Below are 23,302 nucleotides of genomic sequence, written 5' to 3'. Positions count from 1 at the left end.
CTAAGTTATAAAGTCTTACTAGTAATAAACCTTAGTTTATTAAGTATATAGCCTAGATATATAAACTTAGATATACTAAGAAGTATATCTTCTACGCTATTAGTTCTAAAATAAATCTAGAATACCTTAAGAACTTATTTAATAATAGCTCTTTAGTAGAAGAAGATAATAAGAGAGTATATAATGCTATAGTGTTAATATCTACTAGAACTCTAAAGTATAGTAAGTAACTTTATACTATATTACGTTTAGCGCACGTTTATAATATATTTTAGAATATAACTACTTCTATAGAGATAGGTAGCTAGTTAAATAAGTATATAATAAGGCTAAGTACTATATTATAATTCTAGTAGATCTAGTATTTTATTTATATATAATTATAATATGTTATAGAGAGTATATATATATCTCTTCTTCTCTTTTAATTTTAAGTAAAGACTTAAAGGCTAAGCTTCTTATAGTTATTCTTTCTATATTAACTCTAAGTCTTATATATAGTAAGTTTACTTTTTATACTTCTATAATATATTATAATAATATTCTAATTACGTTTAGCTAAGGCTTTAGTGTTCTTCTAAGTCTAGGTATAGGTTAAGAGCAAAGGCTTTAGATCTATTAAGAAGATATATATTATACTAGTAAATAAGAATAAAATTAGAAGCTTACTTAAAATCTATAAAGCTATAATATACCTCTATAGCTCTAGTGTAGAAGGTATTATATATAAGCTTAGAACTAAGCATTAAAACCTAGCTATAGTAAGTAGCTAGTAACGCGCTAGAAACGTGTTTCTAATATAATATAGGCGTATATCTAATAAATATACTCTACTAATAATAGTACATTTATATACTACTTTCTTAATAAGTAAGCCTCTTTATTACTTTAATAGAATACGTTCTAGATAGATATATTATATAAGTGTATCTATAGTAAGTAGTCTAAGTTACTCTTTACTATCTTTAATAAAGATACTATAAAATATAGGTAAAAGTACGTTAACGCGCCTATAATACATTCTAAATATAATATAGTAATCTCTCTTAGAAAGGTTATTATAGATATTAATTCTATAGAAATATATATAGAGGTATTTACTAAGTTCTTTAAGCTTTATTTAGAGGTGTTAAAAAAGCTAATTTACTTCTACTATCTTTATAGAGATAGTATTATAGATATTACTATTAATATAGATAATAAATAGTTATAAAGTTAGTTATATTCTACTAGATTGCGTTAAGAATATATTACTAATATAATTCTATAGGCTAGAGACTCTTTCTCTAAGAATTTTTAAAAGTTAACTATAGATAAGAATAGTATTATCTCTATATAGTTTACCTATATAAAGCTTACTTTCTCTATAGTATTAACTACGCTATTTCTAACATAAAGTATATAGAATACTCTATTTAGAAGTGTATAAAAGCTCTTCTTTATTATAAATTACTAGATAAGTATTATATCTATATTAGGCTTCTATAAGGTATAAAACTTCTTTTAATTGTAAATATAATATATTCTTATAATATAGTAGAGAATAAATCTAAGATAGTTATAAATTAAGTAGCTTATAAAGTATACTTTATTATTATAAGTAGTTTTGTAAAGTGTAATAACTATATAGAGTAACATATTTAGAACTTATTAGAGCGCACTTCTAACGCAGCTAAGTAAGCTAGCATAAAGTTATATTATAATAGAATTAATAAGACTTTACTTAAGGCTATTCTAATATAAGTATATTTAAATATATTAAGAATGTACTAGTAACGTATTATAGCTTCTATAAGCAAGACCTCTAGAATATAAAGAAATATAAAGTAAAAATAGTCTATAGCGTCTACTATAAGAATAAATTACGCTATAGTTATATATAGAGGTACTTTAAGGCTATAGAAAAAGAGAGTAAGTTTACTACGTATAACATATTTTATACATAGTTTTATTAAGTTTAGAGTAGAAATTAGAGTACTAGAACTTTATTATTATTAATAATAATAATAGTATCTTAGAGTAGGCTAATTTATTTAGTTTTATTATATAGAGTAGATAACTAAGAGACAGAGGCTATAGGTACTCTTCTCTAGCCTACTCTTCTCTAGCCTACTCTTCTTTAGCTTACTTCTCTCTAGTACTAGAAGCTAGCCTAGAGTAGGTCTACTATATTGCGTTCTTATTACGTTTTTAATACGCTTTTAGACCTAACTCTTTTTAAGCTCTAAGGTAGTAAGTACTTAAGAGTAACTAGGCTATTATAGAGAGAAAAGTACTCTTAGAAATTAAGAGAGAAAAGATAAAGCTATAAAAGTAAAGGCTATAACTAGAGAAATATAAAGTAGAACTAGAAGAGCGCAGGTAGTAGCTTTAGAGAGATAACTCTAGCTAAATTATACTATAAACGCGTTCTAATTATAATCTAGTATAGTTACTATATATACTAGAGTCTATAGACAGAATACTAGCTAGTAGAACGTAATAGAAATATATTATATATATAATCTAAGCCTATGTTAATCTTTACCTAATATAGTAAGGCGTAACAAATTTTCTCTTACTAGCCTAGCCTCTTGCCTTTCTTTAGAGTTAAGCGCCTACCTACTACTATTCTTTCTCTCTCTACTTTCTCTCTTTACTCTACTATAGAACTTAAGACTATATATTAGTATATAAGTCTTCTAATAACGCGTTTCTAATGTAATCTAATTATATTTAGAATAACTATTTATAGTATAGCTAACTTAGTGTTCTTTTTTAAAAGATACTACTATTTAGTAAATAGAATAGAAGTAGGTATTACCTTATCTACTAGAGAGAGATCTTCTATTATACCTACTATTACTAGCTTAATAGGCTACTTTATAGTATAAGTACACTAAAATTATATATAGAATATATACTTATAACGTTATAGTAGTAGTTTAGTAACTATAGTACGCTAGTAAACTACGTTAAAAGATACTACTCTAACTACCTAGTAGCGCCTATACTTATAGAGTAATTATTAATAGAGTAAGAAAAAGAAGTAATATTCTTCTTTAGAGGTATTATTTTACTAAAAGACTCTACTCTTAGAGTATCTATAAAAGACCTACTAGAACGTATTTCTAGCGTAATTCTATTACGTTTACTAGCTAAGGTATAGGCTAAAGTATAGTATAAAGCACTACTCTAGCTAAACTAACTTCTACTACTCTAAGAACGCACTTTTCTAAACTTAGACTATAAGCTTCTATAAGTAGATAGCTCTAAGTATAATATCTTACTATAGAGTAAAGCTAAAGATAATATAAATATATCTACTATATATTTTATATTAACTCTACTAGCTACGCCTCTAATAAAAGTAATATATAAGAGAAAAAGAGATAAGGCGTAGAAGAAGACTATAAAGGCTTTAATTTCTATTCTACTCTATAAGTCTACTAACTTAAAGTATAAGTAAAAGAAGAGTAATATATATATCTTCTCTAACGCGTAGTAACTACGTTGCTAATATATATAGATAAATTTAAATAAGGTTAGACGCTTACTTTTAAACTAGAAGCTTCTAACTTAATATAAGATCTACAAATTAAAGAAAAGAAATAGTTAGTAAACCTATCTCTCTAGTAAACGCGTTACTTATATATTATAGAGTATTATCTAGAGGTCTTCTACTAATTAAGAAGATACTTTACTTTTCTAGATAGATAGTTAGCCTCTCTTTTTAATATATTATTATAATATTATATACTTTTATAATTAGATTAATATATTTATAAGAAACGTTATATAAACGCGTTATTAGCGCGTTTTGCTACTTAACTTAGTAATAGATATAAGTTTTAGTGTTTCTGTCTATACGTAGCTGCGCGTAAGCTACGTATATACTTTATAGCTACTTAGATTATATAACGCTAAGCGTATTAGTTATAGATTAAGTAAGTTTAAGTAAAATACAATAATATTATAATTATAACGTAATAGCTTTTTTTTAGCTACTACTAACTCTATTACCTACTAACTACTACTTTAAATTACTACTACTCTCTATAATACGTTATTAATAAGATAGTAACACATTTTTTAATAAGATAGCTAATTATAGTTATCTACTCTCTCTAGGCTCTAGCGCTATAGTAAACTATATAAGTTTTATATAAATATAACTAGAAGACGTATTTAATATATTTTAGCCTACTTATTACGCCTACTTTACTCTACCTACTCTACCTCTTTTATACTTACTCTTTAAGAAGAACGCTAATAGTAAGATTTTAATTTAATACGCTAAGCAGCGCTGTAGGTACGCTCTAGAGAATAGAACTCTCTATAGTATAAGTCTTTAAAACATATTTTCTATATATTACTAATATATTTAGGCTGTTATAAGTTCTTATAGCTCTTTTATAACCTACTATATTAACTAGTATAGCTTTATTATCTAGAGTAATACTTACTCTCTAGGTAGAAGGCCTAGCGCTGCTTTTATCTATAGCGAAAAGAGTATATAAATATATTATCTATATATTTATAATATATACCTCTTCTCTTCTAAGTCTTTTTCTCTTTCTACTTTTTTCTTTTTTTTTATTCTTAAAGTTTTTCTTTTTCTTTTTTTTATCTTTTTTCTTTATTAGTAAAATATAATATAATTATAATTCTAATATATTTTAGAGTTCTATTAGATCTTAATAGATAACTATAACTTTAAGTATAACTACCTACTTAAATAAGTATAAAATAACGCCTTAGTTTAATAAGATGTTTTAGCCTAGGTCTAGTACCTTATAAACCTAGTCTACTATTAAAATAGTTATCTTTAAGAATAAGTAATATATTCTCTATATATTTACTACACGTTCTTATACTTATAATTTTTAGCTTTATCTTACTACTATAAGAGGTATACTTAATACTTATATCTTCTCTAACCTCTACGCTAACTACTATATTATTAGCTATAGTAAGCTTTTTTAAAATATATTTAATACGCTCTATTAACACGTTATAGCGTGTAACTTCTAAGAGAATAAAGATAATAATAAGAATTTCTATCTCTTTTATACTTACTTTAACTAGGCTGTAAGCTTCTAAAGTATCTCTACTAATACTTATACTAATATACTACTCTAGCGTAATATGTTTATATTATATTTAGTATATAATTTAATTAGTAATAATAAAACTATAATACTCTAATATATTTTTTTTACTTACTCTTTTCTATTTCTGCTATAATAACTTATAAATATATTGTGTAGTATTTATGCTAGTAAGCGCTAGCCTAAAAGAAGTCTTAGCAATAGTTAGGCTAGTTTTTTTAATAGTTAGATAAGCTGCGCTCTCTATGCTATTAAGACCTAGGATTTATCGCTCTTAAGATGCTTCTTGACTAGATATGCCAGCGATGCGCTGTGCTAGCATCTTATGTCGCTCTAGTGGGCCGCGGGGACGTGGGTAGACAAAGCCCTAGAGTAGTAAGACCGGCACTAGTACAACGTACGACCCGGAAACTATGCTTCCGGTATAATTTCTCCAGAAACAATCAAGTCTACCTAGATATATAGTTGTTAGATATGTTTCTAACATAATAGGATAACGGTCGACATCGAAAACTGCACCCGACGCATCTCTAAACTCATGGCATATCTCATTACTGGGGCGGTGACAATAGCGTCGCTATTCATTGCTTCCCAGCTATGGTATTTCACCAACAACTATCGAGCAGCTCGCGCGACCAGACTACCCATCATCTTATGTCCTTATGACCCCGATAGCGTAAGTTACCGATCCTCCTCTTGCAATATGTACTTGAAGCAACCTGCATACCCTTGCCCGTCTCTTCAGACGTAACTATTCGAAACTAATCATACTTTCAGGCGTTCTGGTCCATATTCTGCGTCCCTCTGCGCCCTATTCTTCGCTCTGTTCTCCCCAAATCTATATTCGCTACCGTAGAACTTAGTATCTGGGGCTGGGAATTCCGGGAGAAAGCAGCGGTTCATGAGAAGCTGGGACCCGTCTTTGTGGTTGTTACTACAGGACTCAATCGGCTTGTTTGTGCGGACCCGTCCATGGCCCATACCATCATGTCTAGGAGGAGAGACTTTGTCCATCCAGACATTACCACCGAGACTATGGGGTTCTTGGGTCCAAACATTGTAACTGTAAGTGGATCGCTCATGCTGTTGATCGTGACTAACGCATCGGTCCAAGGCCAAAGATGAATCCTGGTCCCGCCAGCGCCGTATCGTCGCCCCTGCTCTGAACGAACGCATTAGCCCAGAAGTGTGGAGAGTGAGTGTAGAACAAGCATCGTCCATGGCAGACCTATTGCCCTCAGTCTCCCCACCTCATGCTGTCAAGGGACCCGCCAAGATAGTTCTTGGTCTTCGTACGATCGCAATGAACGTCCTCGGTCGTATCGCGTATGGGCATGACAAGCCCTTCGCTTTATCTAAACCGTCTACCAAACCATCCGAAGACATCTCATACGTAGATGCTATTGCTCTGGTCACCGACAAGCTCATCTACGCTGCATTTCTCCCTGCCAGCTTTCTAGGCTTACCCTTCATGCCGGAGGTATCACAGCGATTAGGTACAGCATTGAAGCGATTGCCAGAGCTAACACAACACATGCTCAATCAAGAGCGCCAGAACAGTGCTTCTACATCGCCGCATGCCACGCAAACGACCGAAAGTCCAAACAATAGCCGAGGCACCATCATGGAAGAACTTGTCCGCCTTTCGGACCAGGAGAAAACCCGCACAGACGCTTCAACACCAGACTCGTTGGACAAGGTTACCAAGAAGTTTCTCACCGAGGAAGAAATCGCAGGAAACCTCTTCATCTTCACCGCTGCTGGCTTTGACACAACCGCAAACACAATGTCCTACGCCGTCGCGCTGCTCGCATTGTATCCGGAGTGGCAAGCCTGGATCCAGACCGAGATCGATACTGTGCTTGGAGAACCTGACATGTCGCCGATAGACTATGCAAATGCATTCCCGAAACTTGTTCGCTGTTTAGCTGTTATGGTAAGCTACCCAATATCGACATACCGCCATCCTTGAACGGCATTCTTCAAGGATGGCTAGCTCCCTAGCCTCTACTCCGTTGGCTCGGTGCTGACGATTTCACAATATAGCTCGAGACCCTGCGCCTCTACCCGCCTGTGACTCTTCTCATGCGATCCATAACCACGAGTCAGAACCTTGCCTTCGCAGACACGTCATTCCAGATCGCGGCTCCATCCACCATCTACGTCAACACAACGGCATTGCATACTTCACGCTCAACATGGGGTTCTGATGCCCTGTCCTTCAACCCCGCACGCTGGCTACAACCCGACACATCAGAGCCCACGCTCACCACACCTGCGCAAGGAACCTTTATGCCGTGGTCTGTTGGTCCGCGTGTATGCCCTGGGCAGAAGATGTCGCAGGTAGAATTTGTAGCGGTTATTGCGACGCTGTTTCGTAGTTGCAGTGCGCTACCAGTTGTCCGTGAGGGGGAAAGTACAGAATTGGCGAGACAGCGCTTGCTCCATTTGTTACAAGACAGTCAGCCGGTGTTGACGTTGCAGATTAATAAGCCCGAGGACGTTCATATACATTGGGCTAAGCGATGAGTAGCTTAGTGGTGGTACGTCGAGAAGAAGATGAGATGCGGCGTATGAGCGAGATGCAAGATATATTTGTGTACGTTGTAAATGGTATCGAAGTAGACTCCTCTTACCTACTTTCGTGACAGATTGTGTCAGAAGATGTGATGTTTGTGCTCATCAAGATCGCGCTCCTCGCACACCGTGCCATGCGTTCTGGGTATGACATCTATGTTAAAGGTCCCAAGCTAACAAAGCTTAGAGACACAGCCATTGTTACAGCTCTGTTGCTGACACGGGGTAGGGATCGACTTCCCCTTCAGCTAACCCCTTTGCCCATCTCATGAACAGAAACACGAACGCCGAGATCGTGAACGCCTGGGTCGCGATGAGGGTGGCTTTTCCTTTCTTAGTGCTAAGATTCGGTCGCGTCAACACACCGACCACATCGTCAACCAACGCAACATATGCCGTAAGACTGAGGGTACGATCGGCAAGAAGAACGACTTGTTGCAACATGGGTGTATCGAAGGACACGAAGAAGCGGACGAACCAACTACCAAGTATCCACGTCAGAGCGATCAGGAATTCCGAACGCCTTTGTCTTGTACCCACAGGACGTTCCCCAATCAATTGGTCGGCGCCATAGCTGCAAAGTATGTCTACTAGGTATTGTATGACGTTTGGTGGTGTACCGAATAGCCGACCGTAGGTTGCGATAACGCCTGCGCGGTAGAGGTCGTTCTTGCGTGTGAATCGGATGGATTGCTTCGGAGTAGGTTCGGGTCGGTTCGACGGATAGAAGGAGGATGCTACGAGGTACGTCGGTATGGCGAAAGACACTACAAGTGGCAGACTGTTCCCGCCGGTCGTAAAGCCAGTGGCCTGAGCGATGCCTGGTGACAAGAAAACAGCGAAAGGGCTAGCGATCAAGGGGGCGTATAGGTGAGCATATCGGCGCCATGCGGCAATAGCATAGTCGGCTTCTCCAGTGTCTGGTGTGTGTTCTGCTGAAGTAGTTGGAGGCTGCTGTGGCAGTCCATCACTATCGTGGGTGTTCATGGCGAAAGGGATGGAATACGACGCGGTCAGCTTCGCGTGCTGGGCATCTCTTGGCTTGGGAAGCTTCATCGCGCACAGACACAACTTTGGAAGCTGCCCCTTTCGCTGAGCGGCCATCATCACCACCTTGCCACCCCAACGGAGCTCATATGCTGCACGTGTGTCGAGGGGCATCTCGTTGTTAACAATCACCTTCACGCGCCGCCTGCCGCAGGTCCAGTTGATGTTCTGCACGCACACCCCACCATACAGGCCCGAATATCGCAGTGGCACGCGCGTGGATGGCATGCATGTAGCGGCTCTTTCTCAACGCTGTTACCAGCATCTGCCAGGGCACACACCAGATGCTCATGCAAGTAACATCTGATGCGACCCGGTGCTACCCCGTCGTAGACCATCAAAGTGCCGGCAGGGTCTGAGATCGTCCATGAACCCGGGATGCTTCAACAGGCAGCTGCTGACCACCGAGGCATTGTTGCAACGCCAGTCAAGCCATGTTCATCTCTTTTGCACGCGATGACCAGATCCATGGTAGGATGTGAGGTCGAAAATCGCGCATCACTATAGGCTGAGCTCGCAGAAGCTTGATTTCGCGTGTCGTAGCGTGGCTGTGTAGTTCTTCGAAAATCGCTCATGGCTAACCGTCAACAGCTCAGACAAACGCAGTCGCCAATGGCAATTCTTGGGCGCATGGGAAAAGGTCCGACGGGATACCTCCGACGCTTACGGTTTACCTGTTGCAGGACCCTGGCCCCATATCGGATTGTATGAGGTATTTGTGCGTCGAATCGCTTCAAGTTGACTATGACAAAGACGAGGAGGACCTTGTACCACACTCTTGGTGTCATTCTACGTAGCTGTGATTACGATGGAGCTTTTACGGTATGGATATCCTACCAAGGCCGCCCAAGCACGTGTTTGACGCGCTGCTAGAGCTTTCGAAGGCACGCTGCTCGTAAAGACGGCAGATAGCTTTCGCCTTTCTCGGGGTATAAGTCGCGCTTCACGCATCATTCAATCTTGTGCTACCTCTCTTCATTCTTCTCAGCTCATTTGCATATTTTTTGCACACTCCCCGGTCCTACTTCCCGCGGTATCGATCTGTGTTTTCCACAGGTTCGCACATGGATCAGGAAGAAAAGGTCGCTCCTCGCGTCCGTTTCGGAGAGCTACGCCTTCCGGACGAAGAGGATGGATACGCGACCCACGAGCGTCGCCATGAGCGCAATCTATCACGACGATCAAGTGTGGGCAGCCTTTCCATTCGCAGTGCCGGAGGAGCGCGCACTGTACAGCCAGAGACTGCACTCCCCATCACCTGTGAGTAGCTGCCTCCTATGACTTGCTTGTGAGACATCCACTGACTCCTGATACGAACATTCAGATCGTACTCTTTCCATCGAGATCGACGAGGGTCAACACAAGAAGCAGGATGAGGTAAAGAGAGCGAAGGAGAAAGCCGCCGTTGGTGAGTTTCTTGGCCGTAAATCACAGCCACATCCACTGACTTCACCTCCACAGACCTGGCAGACCTCGAATGGCATACACTTGCCGTTCATGAGCTGTGTCGCCGCCTCTCCGTCGACATCGACCAGGGCCTTTCTGACGATCAGGCCAAGCGTCGCATTAGCGAACACGGCCAGAACAAGATGACACCTCCCCCATCAGGGCTACTCAAGAAGATAATAGGCTATTTCTTTGGTGGTTTTGGTAGCATCCTCGTGGTCGCTGGCATACTGGTGTTCGTCGCATGGAAGCCTCTCGGCAAACCGCCAGCGGTCGCAAACCTGGCGCTTGCTTGTGTACTGATCGCTGTTTGGCTCATCCAGGCTGCCTTCAATGCATGGCAGGACTGGTCAACCAGCAGAGTGATGGCATCCATTGGAACCATGCTACCTGATCAGTGCATTGTCGTGCGCAACGGATCGCACGTCAGCATCTCGGCCTTGGATCTAGTGCCTGGCGACATTATCGTTATCAAGCAGGGCAACAAGCTACCCGCTGATGTTCGATTCGTCGATATATCGAGCGATTCCATGTTCGATCGCGCAATTCTTACTGGTACGTAAAACCAATACACATCACTTGAGCACGAGGACTAACATGTGCCAGGCGAGTCTGAGCCCGTCGCAGCTACCGTCGAAGCAACCGAAGACAACTATCTCGAGACCAACAACATCGGATTACAAGGCACCCATTGCATCTCAGGCGCATGTCTCGGCGTGTGCGTTGCAACTGGCGACAACACTATCTTCGGTCGTATCGCAAAGCTTACCTCGGATCCCAAGACTGGCATGACTCCTCTTCAGAAGGAGATCCTACGCTTTGTGCTCATCATCTCACTCTTTATCACATGCGTCGTTATTCTCATCGTGGTTCTTTGGTATGTCTGTGGCTGGTCTCGAGCAACATGTCTATGCTTGGCTATCTATGAGTTGAGGGATTTGTACTTACGCATCTCAGGGCTGCATGGCTGAGGAAATCTCACCCTACTTGGATTGACGTACCCCTTCTTATCGTCAGTTGCGTCTCGTGCGCTGTTGCATGTATGGACTACCCAACAATGTCTTTTTCCATGTACAGATGCTAATGTCTCCTTCTTTCTCTAGTCATCCCCGAAGGCTTACCGATCGCACTTACCACGAGCTTGACCATCGTCGCGAACATCATGCGCAAAAACAAGATCCTTTGCAAGTCCCTCAAGACTGTCGAGACACTTGGTTCCGTTTCGGTGATCTGTTCCGACAAGACCGGAACATTGACCAAGAACAAGATGGTCGTCACGGACATTTATGCAGCAGGCGAAGAGTACACTACGGATGCGGCGCGTGATATGATGGCAGTCTTTCGTTCGGAACAGAATCTCTCCGTGCTCTCCAAGGCCAAGACAAACATCATGGATCAAGTCCGCGTGCTCGGTGGTCTCTGCAACTCCGGTGAATTTGATGCTGCTACTATGCATCTCCCCATTGCTGAGCGCAAGATCAACGGCGATGCAACTGATCAGGCTATACTTCGACTTTCCGAGTCTCTTGGCTCAGTGGCCGAGTTGCGTCGCGACTGGAAGAAGGTTTTCGAAATTGCCTTCAACAGCAAGAACAAGTTCATGGTTCGCTTGATGACACCGGCGAACCAGACACCGACGAGCAACAATGCTACTCTCATGATCAAGGGAGCTCCCGACATCCTCCTACCTCGATGCGATCTCATCCTGAACGAGAAGGGTGAGGAGATACCGCTTACCGACGCACAACGCCTTCGTATCGACACCGTCAAAGACAGCTGGTCTCGCCAGGGAAAGCGCGTCATACTGCTCGCTCGCAAGCCGACTATCGTACCTTTCTCCGCCAACCCTGAGAAGGAAGTATTGGTTGCGGCCCGGGAAGGTCTCACATTTGTCGGCATCGTAGGCATCGTGGACCCACCCCGTGATGAGATTCCAGACGTCGTTCGCATCCTTCGAGGAGCTTCGATCCGTATCTTCATGGTTACTGGCGACTTCAAGCTGACGGCCCAGGCGATCGCTGAAGAGTGCGGCATCATCTCGAACTCTGCTTTGGTCGACGATATTAGCGCTCTCGGCCGCGAAGGCAAGATCGGAACTACGAAGCAGTCAATCGTGTTGAGTGGACCCGAACTCATCACGTTGAACGCGGCCCAATGGGACCAACTTTGCCAGTACCAGGAGATTGTGTTTGCTAGGACGACGCCTGAGCAGAAACTTCGTATCGTCAAGGAGTTCCAGGCCCACGACAACATTGTCGGTATGACAGGTGATGGTGTCAACGATGCGCCATCGCTCAAGGCTGCCGACATTGGAATCGCTATGGGCAGTGGCTCCGACATTGCCATCGAAGCTGCCGACATGGTTCTCCTCGATTCGTTCGCCGCCATCATTGAGGCTGTTCAGTACGGTCGCCTGGTCTACGATAACTTGAAGAAGACGATCGTGTACTTGCTTCCCGCCGGTAGTTTCAGTGAGCTGTGGCCTGTCGTTACCAACGTCGCATTCGGTATTCCGCAGATCCTGTCGTCCTTCCTTATGGTAAGTACATCTGGTTTCGATACACTGCGTTTGTCAGCTAACTTTGTCTAGATCATCATCTGCTGTCTTACCGACTGTGCCGCCGCCATCACGCTTGCTTATGAAAAGCCCGAGGCCGATGTGATGCTTCGCCCTCCTCGTAACCCCAAGAAGGACAGGCTGGTCAACGCTCGGCTCATCTTCCATGCCTACTTCGTTGTCGGTCTACTGCAGTGCTTTCTCGCCTTCACCATGAGCTTCTGGTGGATGCAGCGCAGAGGAGTTCCGTTCACGGCAATGTGGTTGAAGTTTGGTGTTTACGATCCTCAATACGACCCGGAATTCGTTACCGAAGTCGCCAACGAAGCTTCGAGTATATACTTCGTCACACTAGTGATCATGTGAGTATGGAGGTGGAAGTGTACTGAGTGACTAGCTGACATGGACGACAGGCAACTGTTCAACCTACTTGCTACTCGCACCCGTAGACTCAGCATCTTCCAGCAACCGCCTATCTTCAACAAGGCTACTCAGAATTGGTCGCTCTTCCCTGCCATGATCTTCGCCATCGTTGTGGTCTTCATCTTCTGTTACATTCCAGCCCTCCAAGACACGATCGACACCAGGACTGTTTCGGTTGAGCACTGGTTCCTTCCGGCTGCTTTCGGTATGGGCTTGCTCGTCCTCGATGAGTCAAGGAAGTACTGTGTGCGCACTTGGCCTAACGGCTTGCTCGCCAAGATTGCTTGGTGATGCTCTTTCCTTCCATCCGAGGAGACTACTTCCTTGGCCTATTTTCTTAGTTCAAAGGGGCCATTCAGTTCAGAAGCCGTTGGCCCACTTGCAACAGTAGCGTAGTTGAGAAGGCTTGTCATATCAATGTCGATTAGATGGGGGGTGTCGTGTGAAGTGGCACACAAGCATGCAGTCTGCAAGCAGACAGAGCCCAACCTTTTCTTTCTATTCATCAGCAATATGATCCAGAGCCACACCTCTTTTCCACACGTTCGACTGTCCCACAATGCAGTGTGCCACTTGCCACTTCAGCCGCAATATCTGTAGATGCACAACCCCGGCCATCGGCAATTTTCCATGCGATACCCCACACGGACTTTAATGCGCCTTGCGCAACGAGGAATCTCGTGGCTCAACGGTGAAATGCCGGTTATTGACAGCAAGGGGTAGAAGTCAGCTGGCACCAATCGTATCACCTTGCAATATAAAGTTTCTCATAAAGGAAGGCTGCAGATCCAGGCTTGGCCACATGCAGCGCGGCTAAAGGTGGCCGTTCCATACTTCGATGAATGTGTGACGAAGGATAGATGAGCATGGCGATGAAAGAGGGATAGTGTGGTGTCTGCGGATGATTTTCCACGCGACGCTGAAAGCGTTGGTGCCTGCTCCGTAGCAAGGCGCCAAGCGAAAGCGCCCCGCAGACTTCGCCAAACCTTGCTTCGACGACCTCATCCATCCGCAAGCCAGCGATGACGCACCACTAGAGACCGCCGATGCCATGCAAGTTGTCTGAAACATCTTGCATCTCAATACAGGTCAATTCAAAGACCTCTTGCGTCACGCATTGATGCATGCTCTGTCCACACGATCTAGTCCAGTACAGAGGTGCTAGTAGCGGAATCAGTGGCCTGCCGCATGCTTCTGAGTTGATGGCATTTAGGATGTCCAACCCGAGCACCAGATCATGCTGGGCAAGGCTCAGCCTCTCGAGCCCATCGCTACGCCTCTTCACCACATTGGCATCGATGACCCACCGAAGCTGACATGAGGCCCAAAAGCGCCTCCCACACGACCCAGCTTCATCAACGTGGGGTTCCAAATCCTTCCCTGTTTTGGACAGCCTCACCGCGAACTTAGCGACAATCCCTCATAAGGGCTTAAAGCTGCGGAGCTTGCAGAGCGTGCCTTCCATGTAGGCGGTCTGGCCAAGCAGCGGCTGGCTGAGTGAGTTCGTTATTTGAGCGATGATGCTGATGATCATCCCACGTCTGAGCCTTCTCTAATTGCAATGCTTGAGACTCTGGCGTTGAGTTTGAGAAACACGATTTCACGCCGATAGCGAGAATAAGCTGACAGCGATGATATTCACAATTAGGCGCGCTCTACGGCCCTAGAATTCCTGGGACCTCCTCCAAACTTTACCTAGAGATGGCATCACATCTTCCCGAATTTGATAGCTCCAGTCAGCCAAAGAGGCTCAGCGTTCACTACACTGAGCATACATATCATACAGGTAGAAGCCAAGTGTCTTGGAGCATGCAGCATATGGGCGCTTTACCTCCAATGTCACGGGCACAATATCTTGGGCGGCAAACCAAGAGGTTGCATCCGCACCTCCGGGCTTGTCCATGGTCAGACCCGCAGCCTGATTCGACAGCGGGAGTGATAAGCTGTAATGACCTGTTCAGTGCACATTCCAGAGTTCACCATTCTTTGGGTCGTCATACGAAGTGGGTAGACAATTTGAGCTGCAAAGCTTTCTAGCCCAATCATTATACCACCTTAGATTAACCCCATATTTTGCAGCAACGATCGATCAGGATTTCCCCGTGGTCCGGCAGTTGTCCTCGTGGACATCACTAATCAGGCGAATACTTCGGCGGTCTCGTTATAAGAGAGGTTATTAGGAGACATGGTTGAAGCCTCGATCTTTGTGCCTCTACATTCATCATCACTCATTCTCTCTGCCATCACGCACATTCTCACAAAGACTAAATCACGACCACTAGTCACGATGCACTGGGCTACCCTCCTCGCTGCGGCCACGGCCCTTGCAGGCCATGCCGCTGCGCAGAACATGCTGCGATTTGCTTGCTCACAGCTTGTCGTGGAGCGGACAGACCCCCTCGTCAACCCGGGCGTAAAGTACACACCACATCTTCATCAGATCGTCGGAGGTGACGCTTTCAACATCACGATGGACCCTTCCAACGACATCGCGCAGATGTCCAAGTGCACTTCCTGCAGCTTTGTCCAGGATAAGTCGAATTATTGGACCGCAGTCATGTTCTTCAAGGCAAAGAACGGAACGTGAGTACCTACAACACTATGTACCCATTGGGTGTGAAACATGCACTGACCTCCTTCTAGATACATTCGCGTGCCTCAGGTACGTAACCTCTTAGCTAACGCATCACAATCGAGAAAGTCACTAACCCCAAGCCAAGATCGGAAACGGTGGACCACAAGGAAAGCTCATCAATGACGGCGGTCTCGACGTCTACTACATCCCCAGCGGAAAGACCACTGCCTTCAAGAAGGGCTTCCGCATGCTCGCCGGCTCAGCCACCAATACCGACCCCAGCAAGGTCAAGCTCTCTAACATCTGCCATCGCTGCTGGACCTCTCCCTCCGAGAGTACCTTCGTTGGTGGCGCGCCTTGCTCAGGCTCCGACACTGTCGCCATTCCCAAAGACCCCAAGTGCAAGCTCATCCGTCAGACCATCATCTTCCCCACCTGCTGGGATGGCAAGAACCTCGACTCCCCAGATCATCAGGCACACGTCGCTTATGGCCAGGGCGCTGGTGCTAATGGTGGCGGCGCTTGCCCTTCTACCCATCCCGTCAAGCTCCCTCAGATCATGTACGAGCTCATGTGGGATGTCAACAAGTTCGCCGACAAGAGCTTGTGGCCAACCGATGGCAGCGACCCATTTGTGTACAGCATGAACATTGGGTAAGTCCTTCAGTCCCCTCCATACAAGCTTCTTGTCAGTAGACGAAAACATAGCTGACTTCTCTCTTCAGTGGCTCTGCCGCGCATGGTGACTACGTCTTTGGTTGGGAAGGCGACTCCCTCCAAAAGGCCATGGACAACAACTGCAACCTCAACACCGCCTGCCCCAAGGCCGGTCTTACCGTCCAGCAGCCCGCACAATACAATGCTTGCAAGAAGAAGCAGCAAGCTCCTGAGGATGTTGACGGCTGTAAGTTTCACTTGTTCGCTATAAAACTGTGCGATATGTAGCTAACATGAACAAAATAGGGCTCAAGGAGATGCCGCTCGGAGATATGGCCATCAAGGCATAAACGCTGGCTATCGCCATGTGGCTATCATGGCTAGTATCGCGCAGTCGCTGTTGATAGGTCCTTCGTTAGTCAGAGCTGTTAGGTGTGGTGCTTTGAGCTTAGCACTCGTTTGGCATTGCGTTGTATAATCGTTTAGATCGCAGAAGAGAATTCACGTGCACATTATGTGGCGAATGTCAAGTTTTTCGGAATGCAGCCCGTGCATGATGCTACTGATTACTAAAGACCGTACGTGTCTCTCCATCCATTATCTTCCGCATTGTCGTGAATAGCAGGAAGTAGCATTGTTGGTGCCACACTGCCGATTTATCTTCGAGCACCGAAGACACTGAGATCACAGTTTTGGCTTTTCGTATTCAGACTTGGGGTCGTACGCCATGTCACCGCCTCGCTGATCGCTTCGCGAGCCTCTAGACATATGCACACAGCAGCACCCACAATTCTCGAGGAGAGACGAAATTCTACCATTCTAAAGTATGTACTCCACGAAATCTCCGACGCTATCTACAAGCCCTCTCCCAAGGCCACCACCTTCTCCCTACCGCCTCTACACCATCATCACCGTAGCATTCCCCATCCCACCCGAACTCGCAACCCCATTCCGACTCAGCAGTGCCTCAAAGTTCTGATTCGCACCCGCAGTAAAGTCATGCGTGATATAGTTATACACATCATGCACAGGAATCGACGCGCTAGTCGAAGACGGGTTCGACACTTTGCTCTGCGAGCACGCGAAACCAAAGCGCTTGCTACTGCTGTTGGGATCGATGCGCACGGCGCCGGAGGAACCGGTGTAGGTTGTGCAGCCGGTGCATTTTACGGTGAACTGCCAGTGTGTGTTGTTGGACTTGTTGCCGGTTGTGAGGGGCGTGTAGGTTGCTGAGGTGTACTGTTGGGGTGTGGAGTGGCCGCTACGGTGTGTGTTAGTATTGTGCGGTTGTCGCTGGGGTGGCGCAGCTTACGTGGCCCATCGCGATGACACGGTTGGTTTTTGGCCGTTGGGGTATGATACTGTAAGGGGGTTTCGGATCATGCTTCCGCCCCATGCGAGACCAACCCAGCCGAGAGCGTTCGGCGCGACGACTTGAAGAACAATGTCGTATGGTTGACCCGCTTGCACATTGGCGGGTTGCGCTATGCGGTAAATGATGTTGGACGAGAGTGTCGCGGCCGCTTTGGTTTCAGAGAAAGTGAAGCCAGTTTCTGAGTCCACGTAGCTTACGGCGCGAGGCGCGAGATGCCGTGCTTCTGACGCAGGCCATGCTTGAGCTAGGAATTTTCAGTTGACAGTATCGTCCGTGTCGAATTGCGCTACTCACTGAGGCCAGCCAGAGCTGCGATGCTGTAGGTAAAGCGCATCTTGGTTGTCAATCTTTCAGGCTACGCGAAGATGTCCAGCAGCACTACCGCAAAGCACGCAGAAATTGAAGTTGAGAAAGGAACAACAATATTTTACGTATGACAAGAAAATCCTGGAGCAACAAGATACCTTAATAAAACCAATACACACACGCCAAGATGCCGCGCCTGAGATCCATCCACTCGAGGCCCACAGTGTAAAGTACACAGCGGCGATATACAAGCACGCGTGCAAGATAGACTAGAATAGAACCCGCCTTATCCAGGTTAAGATCCTACTGCCACGCGTGACTGACTTCATCACAACCCGGATGTGAGGTTCAAAGGCTTCTGGAATGTGGGCCAACATCCACAGGAATGCTTCCGATTACTACTCCAAGCCAGCCTCGGACTCTATTTGGTGGCTGTGACCATGCGAATACGGAAAATATGCTGTTTGTGGAAGGTCGCAAAGGGAGGAAGGATGGTGTTGTGTTGGCTGTGAGAGGTTCGTGTATTTACCCGCATAGTGTGTATAAAGAGGATAGATGGGTTTGTGTATCGATCAAGTGGAGATATGTTGCCACGCCCCCGGAAGCATGGATACGATTATGGCGATGTCTACGTCCCCGGATTAGCAGGGAGCGGAAATGCAAATCGAAGAAAGCGATGATAGATTGCGTTGCAAAACCTGAATGACAATAGCACTGCTCACGGATATGCGCAAGCGAGATTATCGTGATGTCGAGTCGTATTGACAGGATGTACCCCAGATGTAACATGTCGAAGGCGGATGGTACTACAAGCGAGCGCCACTGTATGCATCTCGCTCCGAATCGCTTCCCCACATCTCGCTTGTGGGGCAAGACATCCACGCGGAGTTCACGTGGCTAGTCGCGTGTGGCGCGGCCAAGCCCGTCATACTATGAGACCCTCGTAAATGGCGAGGGGTTGTCGAGATTGATGTTCGCTTTGTATCATACAAAGATGTGAACAAAGCAGTCGCCGTCGGTCCATCAACGCTTCGCCCTGACATCTTTCTTCCTGGTGTTGAACCCGCCGGCATCGGGGTCTATGAAGTGAGCTAAAATCCTGAAAACGTCGGAGAGGTTCTGCGAGGAATGATGACGTGTATCGCTTGCGCAATATCGTTATATACACGGTGTTGATGATCGTTAGTCTTGATAACAGGATACAGCATAATAGAAACATGTGTTGTTACAGCTCGTGCATGAATTTTGGTTCATGGTGTTACCATGGTAAGTACTGCTCAACCTTCCGTGAGCTTCTGCATCTTCTGCGCAACGACGCAGATCGATCTCATGATGCCCATTTTCGCGTGTTGTGCGCCACCAGATCGCGCGAACCAGAAAGCGGTACCAGCAACAGAAGCCAGCACCAGACCGGCCACGCCGTTGAGGATCTTGGCCTGCCTCTGTGCCGCTTGCCGAATCTCGGAGTATCGCATGTTGCTGAACGTGACTCGTGAATACTGTGTGGCCCAGCCAATGCTCGGGACGTAGATATAGAGTTGCTCTTCTACCCATTTTCGCAGTAAATATAGCGGCTTCTTGACGTCGCTTGCCATCTCGCGATAGTTCCCGTCGGCAAGATCGTTGATGGTGTGTGCGTCAGGAGTGCGCTCCTTGGTGTACTCGTCTAGTGCCTTTGATCGATCGTTGGGATACTTGTCGATGAAGTCGAAAAGAACGCGGACGTCTTCCAGTCCAGCGTTCATTCCCTGGCCGTAGAATGGTACCATGGCATGGGCCGCATCTCCTAAGATAACACCAGAATCTCCATAGTGATACGGTGTACATTTTATCGAGATCAAAGGCAGGTGCTGATTAGATGTGTACTGCTTGCGGAGATCGTCCTCAGTGATGAGATCTGGAACCACGCCGGGGAACTTCTTATTGAAATACTCGACCACTTTTCCAGATGCGTCCAGTTGCTCAAAGCCTTCTCTGGTCAAGAAAAGCGTTGATGTGAATGTCTTGTCTAGGTTTGGGAGAGCGATGAACATGGATTCGTCCTGGGGCCAGATGTGTAGGTAGTTTGGAGGTATTCTGAATTCGCCGTCCGGTGTGGCTGGAACATTGAACTGGCACCAGAGTTTGTCGATGTACTCTTGCTGAAACGACATGGGGACAAACTTCATCAAGTGATATCGCACCGCCGAGTGTGCACCGTCGGCACCGATCATGAGATCGAAGTTGATTTCGAATTCGTCGCCCTGCTCTTCGGGAGACTTGGTACGATGCTCGAACCATGCGGTCTTTTTCCGGAAGTCTGCGCCGACCAACTTGTGATTGAACATGAGCTTGACGTTGGGCATGGCCTCTAGATGGTCAAGCAAGGTCTTGTTCAAACCTGTCCGATCCATAGCCAACAAACTCTACCCAAATTAGCATGAGATCAATAGCATGCGACCACTCTGTACTTACTCTCCCTCTCGCATCATAGATCTGTGGCTGTCGAACATACTCTCCATTCTTCCTGATATGGATCATGCGACCATGCATGGGGAAGGTCTCTGCCAAGACTGCATCTGCAAGATCGGATAGTCCGGTCTTGCGAAGGGAGTGGATACCTCGCTCCGACAAAGCAAGATTGATAGATTTGGAGAAGTTTAACGGTGTGGTGTTGGGGTCTCGGAGATCTGGCTAGCGTTAGGTCACTCGCTAGCACCGAGATGGTTTACAGATCATTGTCTCACCTGCTCTTAGCTCGTAGACATCCACTTCAAACCCGCGTACAGCTGCATAAAGCGCGGCCAAAGAGCCTACTGGCCCGGCTCCGACCACAACTACTTTCTGGGTCATGGTGGTAAGGAGGCAATGTGGAAAAGTTGGAGTGAAAAGATGGTTGGTTCAACGGTCTGTGCTCAGAAGCGGCGTGGTGTGAGTTGAAGAGCAAGAGGAGGAAGAAAGAAAGAAGGGTGGAAATACATCGTCCGCAAACGAGGGAGACGCGAGACACGGGTGAAAATTATCAAACCATTACCAGGGATCCAAAGAGTCAGATATGATGGCAAAGTAGGGCAGATGATGCACGTCAAGACTGGAACGGGTAAGCGCGAGCTCTGGTTCAAGTTGGCTACTTAGTAATCGGTGATCGGCGGCCGGCGGCCTGGACCCCTGCACGAATTCCGACTTGACGATGCCGTGGGACGAACGAAAGTCGCAGTCCACCACTTCCTCCGTGCGCAAACCGTTGCCTCGCACATATACGTTCCTTGCGCGCTGTACAGTCGAGTGCACGTGAAGACCAGGCCACCTCCGCCTCGACCACGCCCTCTACACGCCCTATACCACCGCACGCGATGGCCACAGACGCCCCGCGCAAGTGCGCAGGCAAAGACTGCGAGAACGATGCGAGTTCTCTCCAATGTCCGAACTGCCAGAAGCTCGGAAAAGAGAACTACTTCTGCTCGCAGGATTGTTTCAAGCGCAACTGGGTACATAGTGAGACTGCTCTTACACTGCAGACAAAACAATCTAACGGCCCTCTAGGCTGAGCACAAGAAGGAGCACAAGTCACAAAGTAGTATTCTCCAAAGTATCTTTACGCCAAAAGTAGTTTCTCACCCGGATCCAGCCACCGGCCACTACAACCCGTTCCCTACCTACTCGTACACCGGCGCCCTCAGACCCGTATACCCGCTCTCGCCGCGACGCGAAGTCCCGAAGCACATAAGACACCCAGACTACGCGAAGGACGGCATACCGCGCTCGGAGCAGGTGTTTGTCAACAGGAACAAGATCACGATTCTGAACAAGGAGGAGCAAGATGCGATGCGCAAGGTGTGTCGGTACGGGCGCGAGATTCTGGACATTGCAGGAAGAGCCGCAGTGCCTGGTGTCACCACTGACTACATCGACGAGCTCGTACATAAGGCTACTGTCGAGCGCGACGTAAGAACGACAATGTTAGGGAATCAGAAAGTCTTGTTAACCGCAATAGTCTTACCCATCGCCCCTCAACTACTGCCACTTCCCCAAGTCCGTATGCACGTCGCTGAACGAGGTCATTTGCCACGGCATCCCTGACCAACGAGTACTCAAAGACGGCGACATTCTGAACATCGATATCTCCGTCTACCATGGCGGTTTTCACGCGGATCTGAACGAGACGTTTTACGTTGGAGACAAGGCTTTGGCAAACCCGGATGCTGTACGCGTTACAGAGACGGCGCGAGAGTGCTTACAAAAGGCCATCGAGATCGTCAAGCCAGGTACACTATTCCGTGAATACGGAAACGTCATCGAGAAGCACGCAAAGAGCAAGAACTGCAGCGTCATCAGGACATACTGCGGGCACGGCGTCAACCAGCTCTTCCATTGCGCACCCAATGTTCCTCACTACGCGAAGAACAAGGCAGTCGGATCGGCAAAGCCCGGCATGTGCTTCACCATCGAGCCTATGATTAGTGTTGGTTCGCATAGGGACAAGACATGGCCAGACGAATGGACGAGTGTCACGCAGGATGGCTCTCTGACGGCGCAATTTGGTAAGCCCCGCAGATGCATCAATGTGTCCACTCATGACTAACATGCTACAGAACACACCCTACTTGTAACAGAGGATGGCGTGGAGGTCTTGACTGCAAGACTGCCAGATTCGCCAGGTGGTCCGGTACCGATGCCGGGAGCCACAAACGGTGAAACGAACGGCGAAGCGAAGGCAGCTGCTTGAGGATGACTGGACACTTGGGAATAACATAGCTATACGATACTTTTTTAGAGTACGCATAGCGTGATTCAACAGCACGAGGCTTTTGAGTTTCATCAGCATTCGCGTGATGGCGGTCTGTAGTGATGTTCATGTTGTTGGCAGTCATAGCTTGTACAACCCGTTTCGTTTCGACGAAACAATTCGGCCGTCCGTGATATCACCAACCTTCGGTCAAGCTTCGGTCGGACGGTGTTGGCCCGCTCAACGCACACCTGCAAGCGAGGCGAATGACGCTAGTGGTGGTGCCTGCCCGCTGTCCAGGGAAGCAACTCGTGTCTCCGCCTCAACGTCATCCAAACATCTCTGCCCAACGCCCGCCAGAATTTGAGCGACCTCGCAATCGACGTTATTACTCAAGATTCTACCGTCGCATCACCGTCGTGCAACCCCACCGCTCACCCACGTCATCACGACCTCTAGCCAGGCCCCGCGCACGAGCTAGCTTCCCGCGTTCTAGCTCGGCAGCCTGCAAACACACGACCGCATCCGAGTGCTGAACCTCTGT

At 46.1% G+C, this 23,302-nt stretch overlaps 7 protein-coding genes across 7 annotated transcripts; 4 read left to right on the top strand and 3 right to left on the bottom strand.

The window, feature by feature from the left end:
- Positions 1 to 6,077: 6,077 nt before the first annotated feature.
- Positions 6,078 to 7,062, top strand: J4E84_002966 (uncharacterized protein; the record flags this gene model as incomplete). Its single annotated transcript, XM_049385584.1, has 2 exons — positions 6,078 to 6,155; positions 6,205 to 7,062. 2 exons carry the CDS (start codon positions 6,078 to 6,080, stop codon positions 7,060 to 7,062), a joined length of 936 nt encoding a protein of 311 aa, XP_049246461.1.
- An 806-nt stretch (positions 7,063 to 7,868) lies between these two features.
- Positions 7,869 to 8,654, bottom strand: J4E84_002965 (uncharacterized protein; the record flags this gene model as incomplete). Its single annotated transcript, XM_049385583.1, has 1 exon — positions 7,869 to 8,654. The coding sequence occupies one exon, from the start codon at positions 8,652 to 8,654 to the stop codon at positions 7,869 to 7,871; it is 786 nt and encodes a 261-aa protein (XP_049246460.1).
- Positions 8,655 to 9,778: 1,124 nt separating this feature from the next.
- Positions 9,779 to 13,431, top strand: J4E84_002964 (uncharacterized protein; the record flags this gene model as incomplete). The annotated part of the gene is made up of 8 exons (XM_049385582.1): positions 9,779 to 9,974; positions 10,039 to 10,122; positions 10,176 to 10,715; positions 10,767 to 11,037; positions 11,118 to 11,200; positions 11,264 to 12,699; positions 12,751 to 13,079; positions 13,131 to 13,431. 8 exons carry the CDS (start codon positions 9,779 to 9,781, stop codon positions 13,429 to 13,431), a joined length of 3,240 nt encoding a protein of 1,079 aa, XP_049246459.1.
- Positions 13,432 to 15,427: 1,996 nt separating this feature from the next.
- Positions 15,428 to 16,722, top strand: J4E84_002963 (uncharacterized protein; the record flags this gene model as incomplete). The annotated part of the gene is made up of 5 exons (XM_049385581.1): positions 15,428 to 15,723; positions 15,784 to 15,802; positions 15,861 to 16,369; positions 16,441 to 16,619; positions 16,679 to 16,722. The coding sequence occupies 5 exons, from the start codon at positions 15,428 to 15,430 to the stop codon at positions 16,720 to 16,722; spliced, it is 1,047 nt and encodes a 348-aa protein (XP_049246458.1).
- Positions 16,723 to 17,269: 547 nt separating this feature from the next.
- Positions 17,270 to 18,081, bottom strand: J4E84_002962 (uncharacterized protein; the record flags this gene model as incomplete). The annotated part of the gene is made up of 3 exons (XM_049385580.1): positions 17,270 to 17,633; positions 17,685 to 17,991; positions 18,042 to 18,081. The coding sequence occupies 3 exons, from the start codon at positions 18,079 to 18,081 to the stop codon at positions 17,270 to 17,272; spliced, it is 711 nt and encodes a 236-aa protein (XP_049246457.1).
- A 1,249-nt stretch (positions 18,082 to 19,330) lies between these two features.
- BNA4 (kynurenine 3-monooxygenase, mitochondrial precursor) lies at positions 19,331 to 20,885 on the bottom strand (the record flags this gene model as incomplete). The annotated part of the gene is made up of 3 exons (XM_049385579.1): positions 19,331 to 20,458; positions 20,508 to 20,722; positions 20,780 to 20,885. 3 exons carry the CDS (start codon positions 20,883 to 20,885, stop codon positions 19,331 to 19,333), a joined length of 1,449 nt encoding a protein of 482 aa, XP_049246456.1.
- A 500-nt stretch (positions 20,886 to 21,385) lies between these two features.
- J4E84_002960 (uncharacterized protein) lies at positions 21,386 to 22,758 on the top strand (the record flags this gene model as incomplete). The annotated part of the gene is made up of 4 exons (XM_049385578.1): positions 21,386 to 21,520; positions 21,576 to 21,977; positions 22,027 to 22,573; positions 22,625 to 22,758. The coding sequence occupies 4 exons, from the start codon at positions 21,386 to 21,388 to the stop codon at positions 22,756 to 22,758; spliced, it is 1,218 nt and encodes a 405-aa protein (XP_049246455.1).
- Positions 22,759 to 23,302: the final 544 nt, after the last annotated feature.

This window comes from Alternaria hordeiaustralica (genome assembly GCF_023758085.1).
Source record: "Alternaria hordeiaustralica strain BMP 2776 chromosome Unknown scaffold_4, whole genome shotgun sequence".
NCBI lineage: Eukaryota > Fungi > Ascomycota > Dothideomycetes > Pleosporales > Pleosporaceae > Alternaria > Alternaria hordeiaustralica.
The sequence above is the reverse complement of the archived record's forward strand: the minus strand, read 5'-3'. Positions and strand labels throughout refer to the sequence as shown.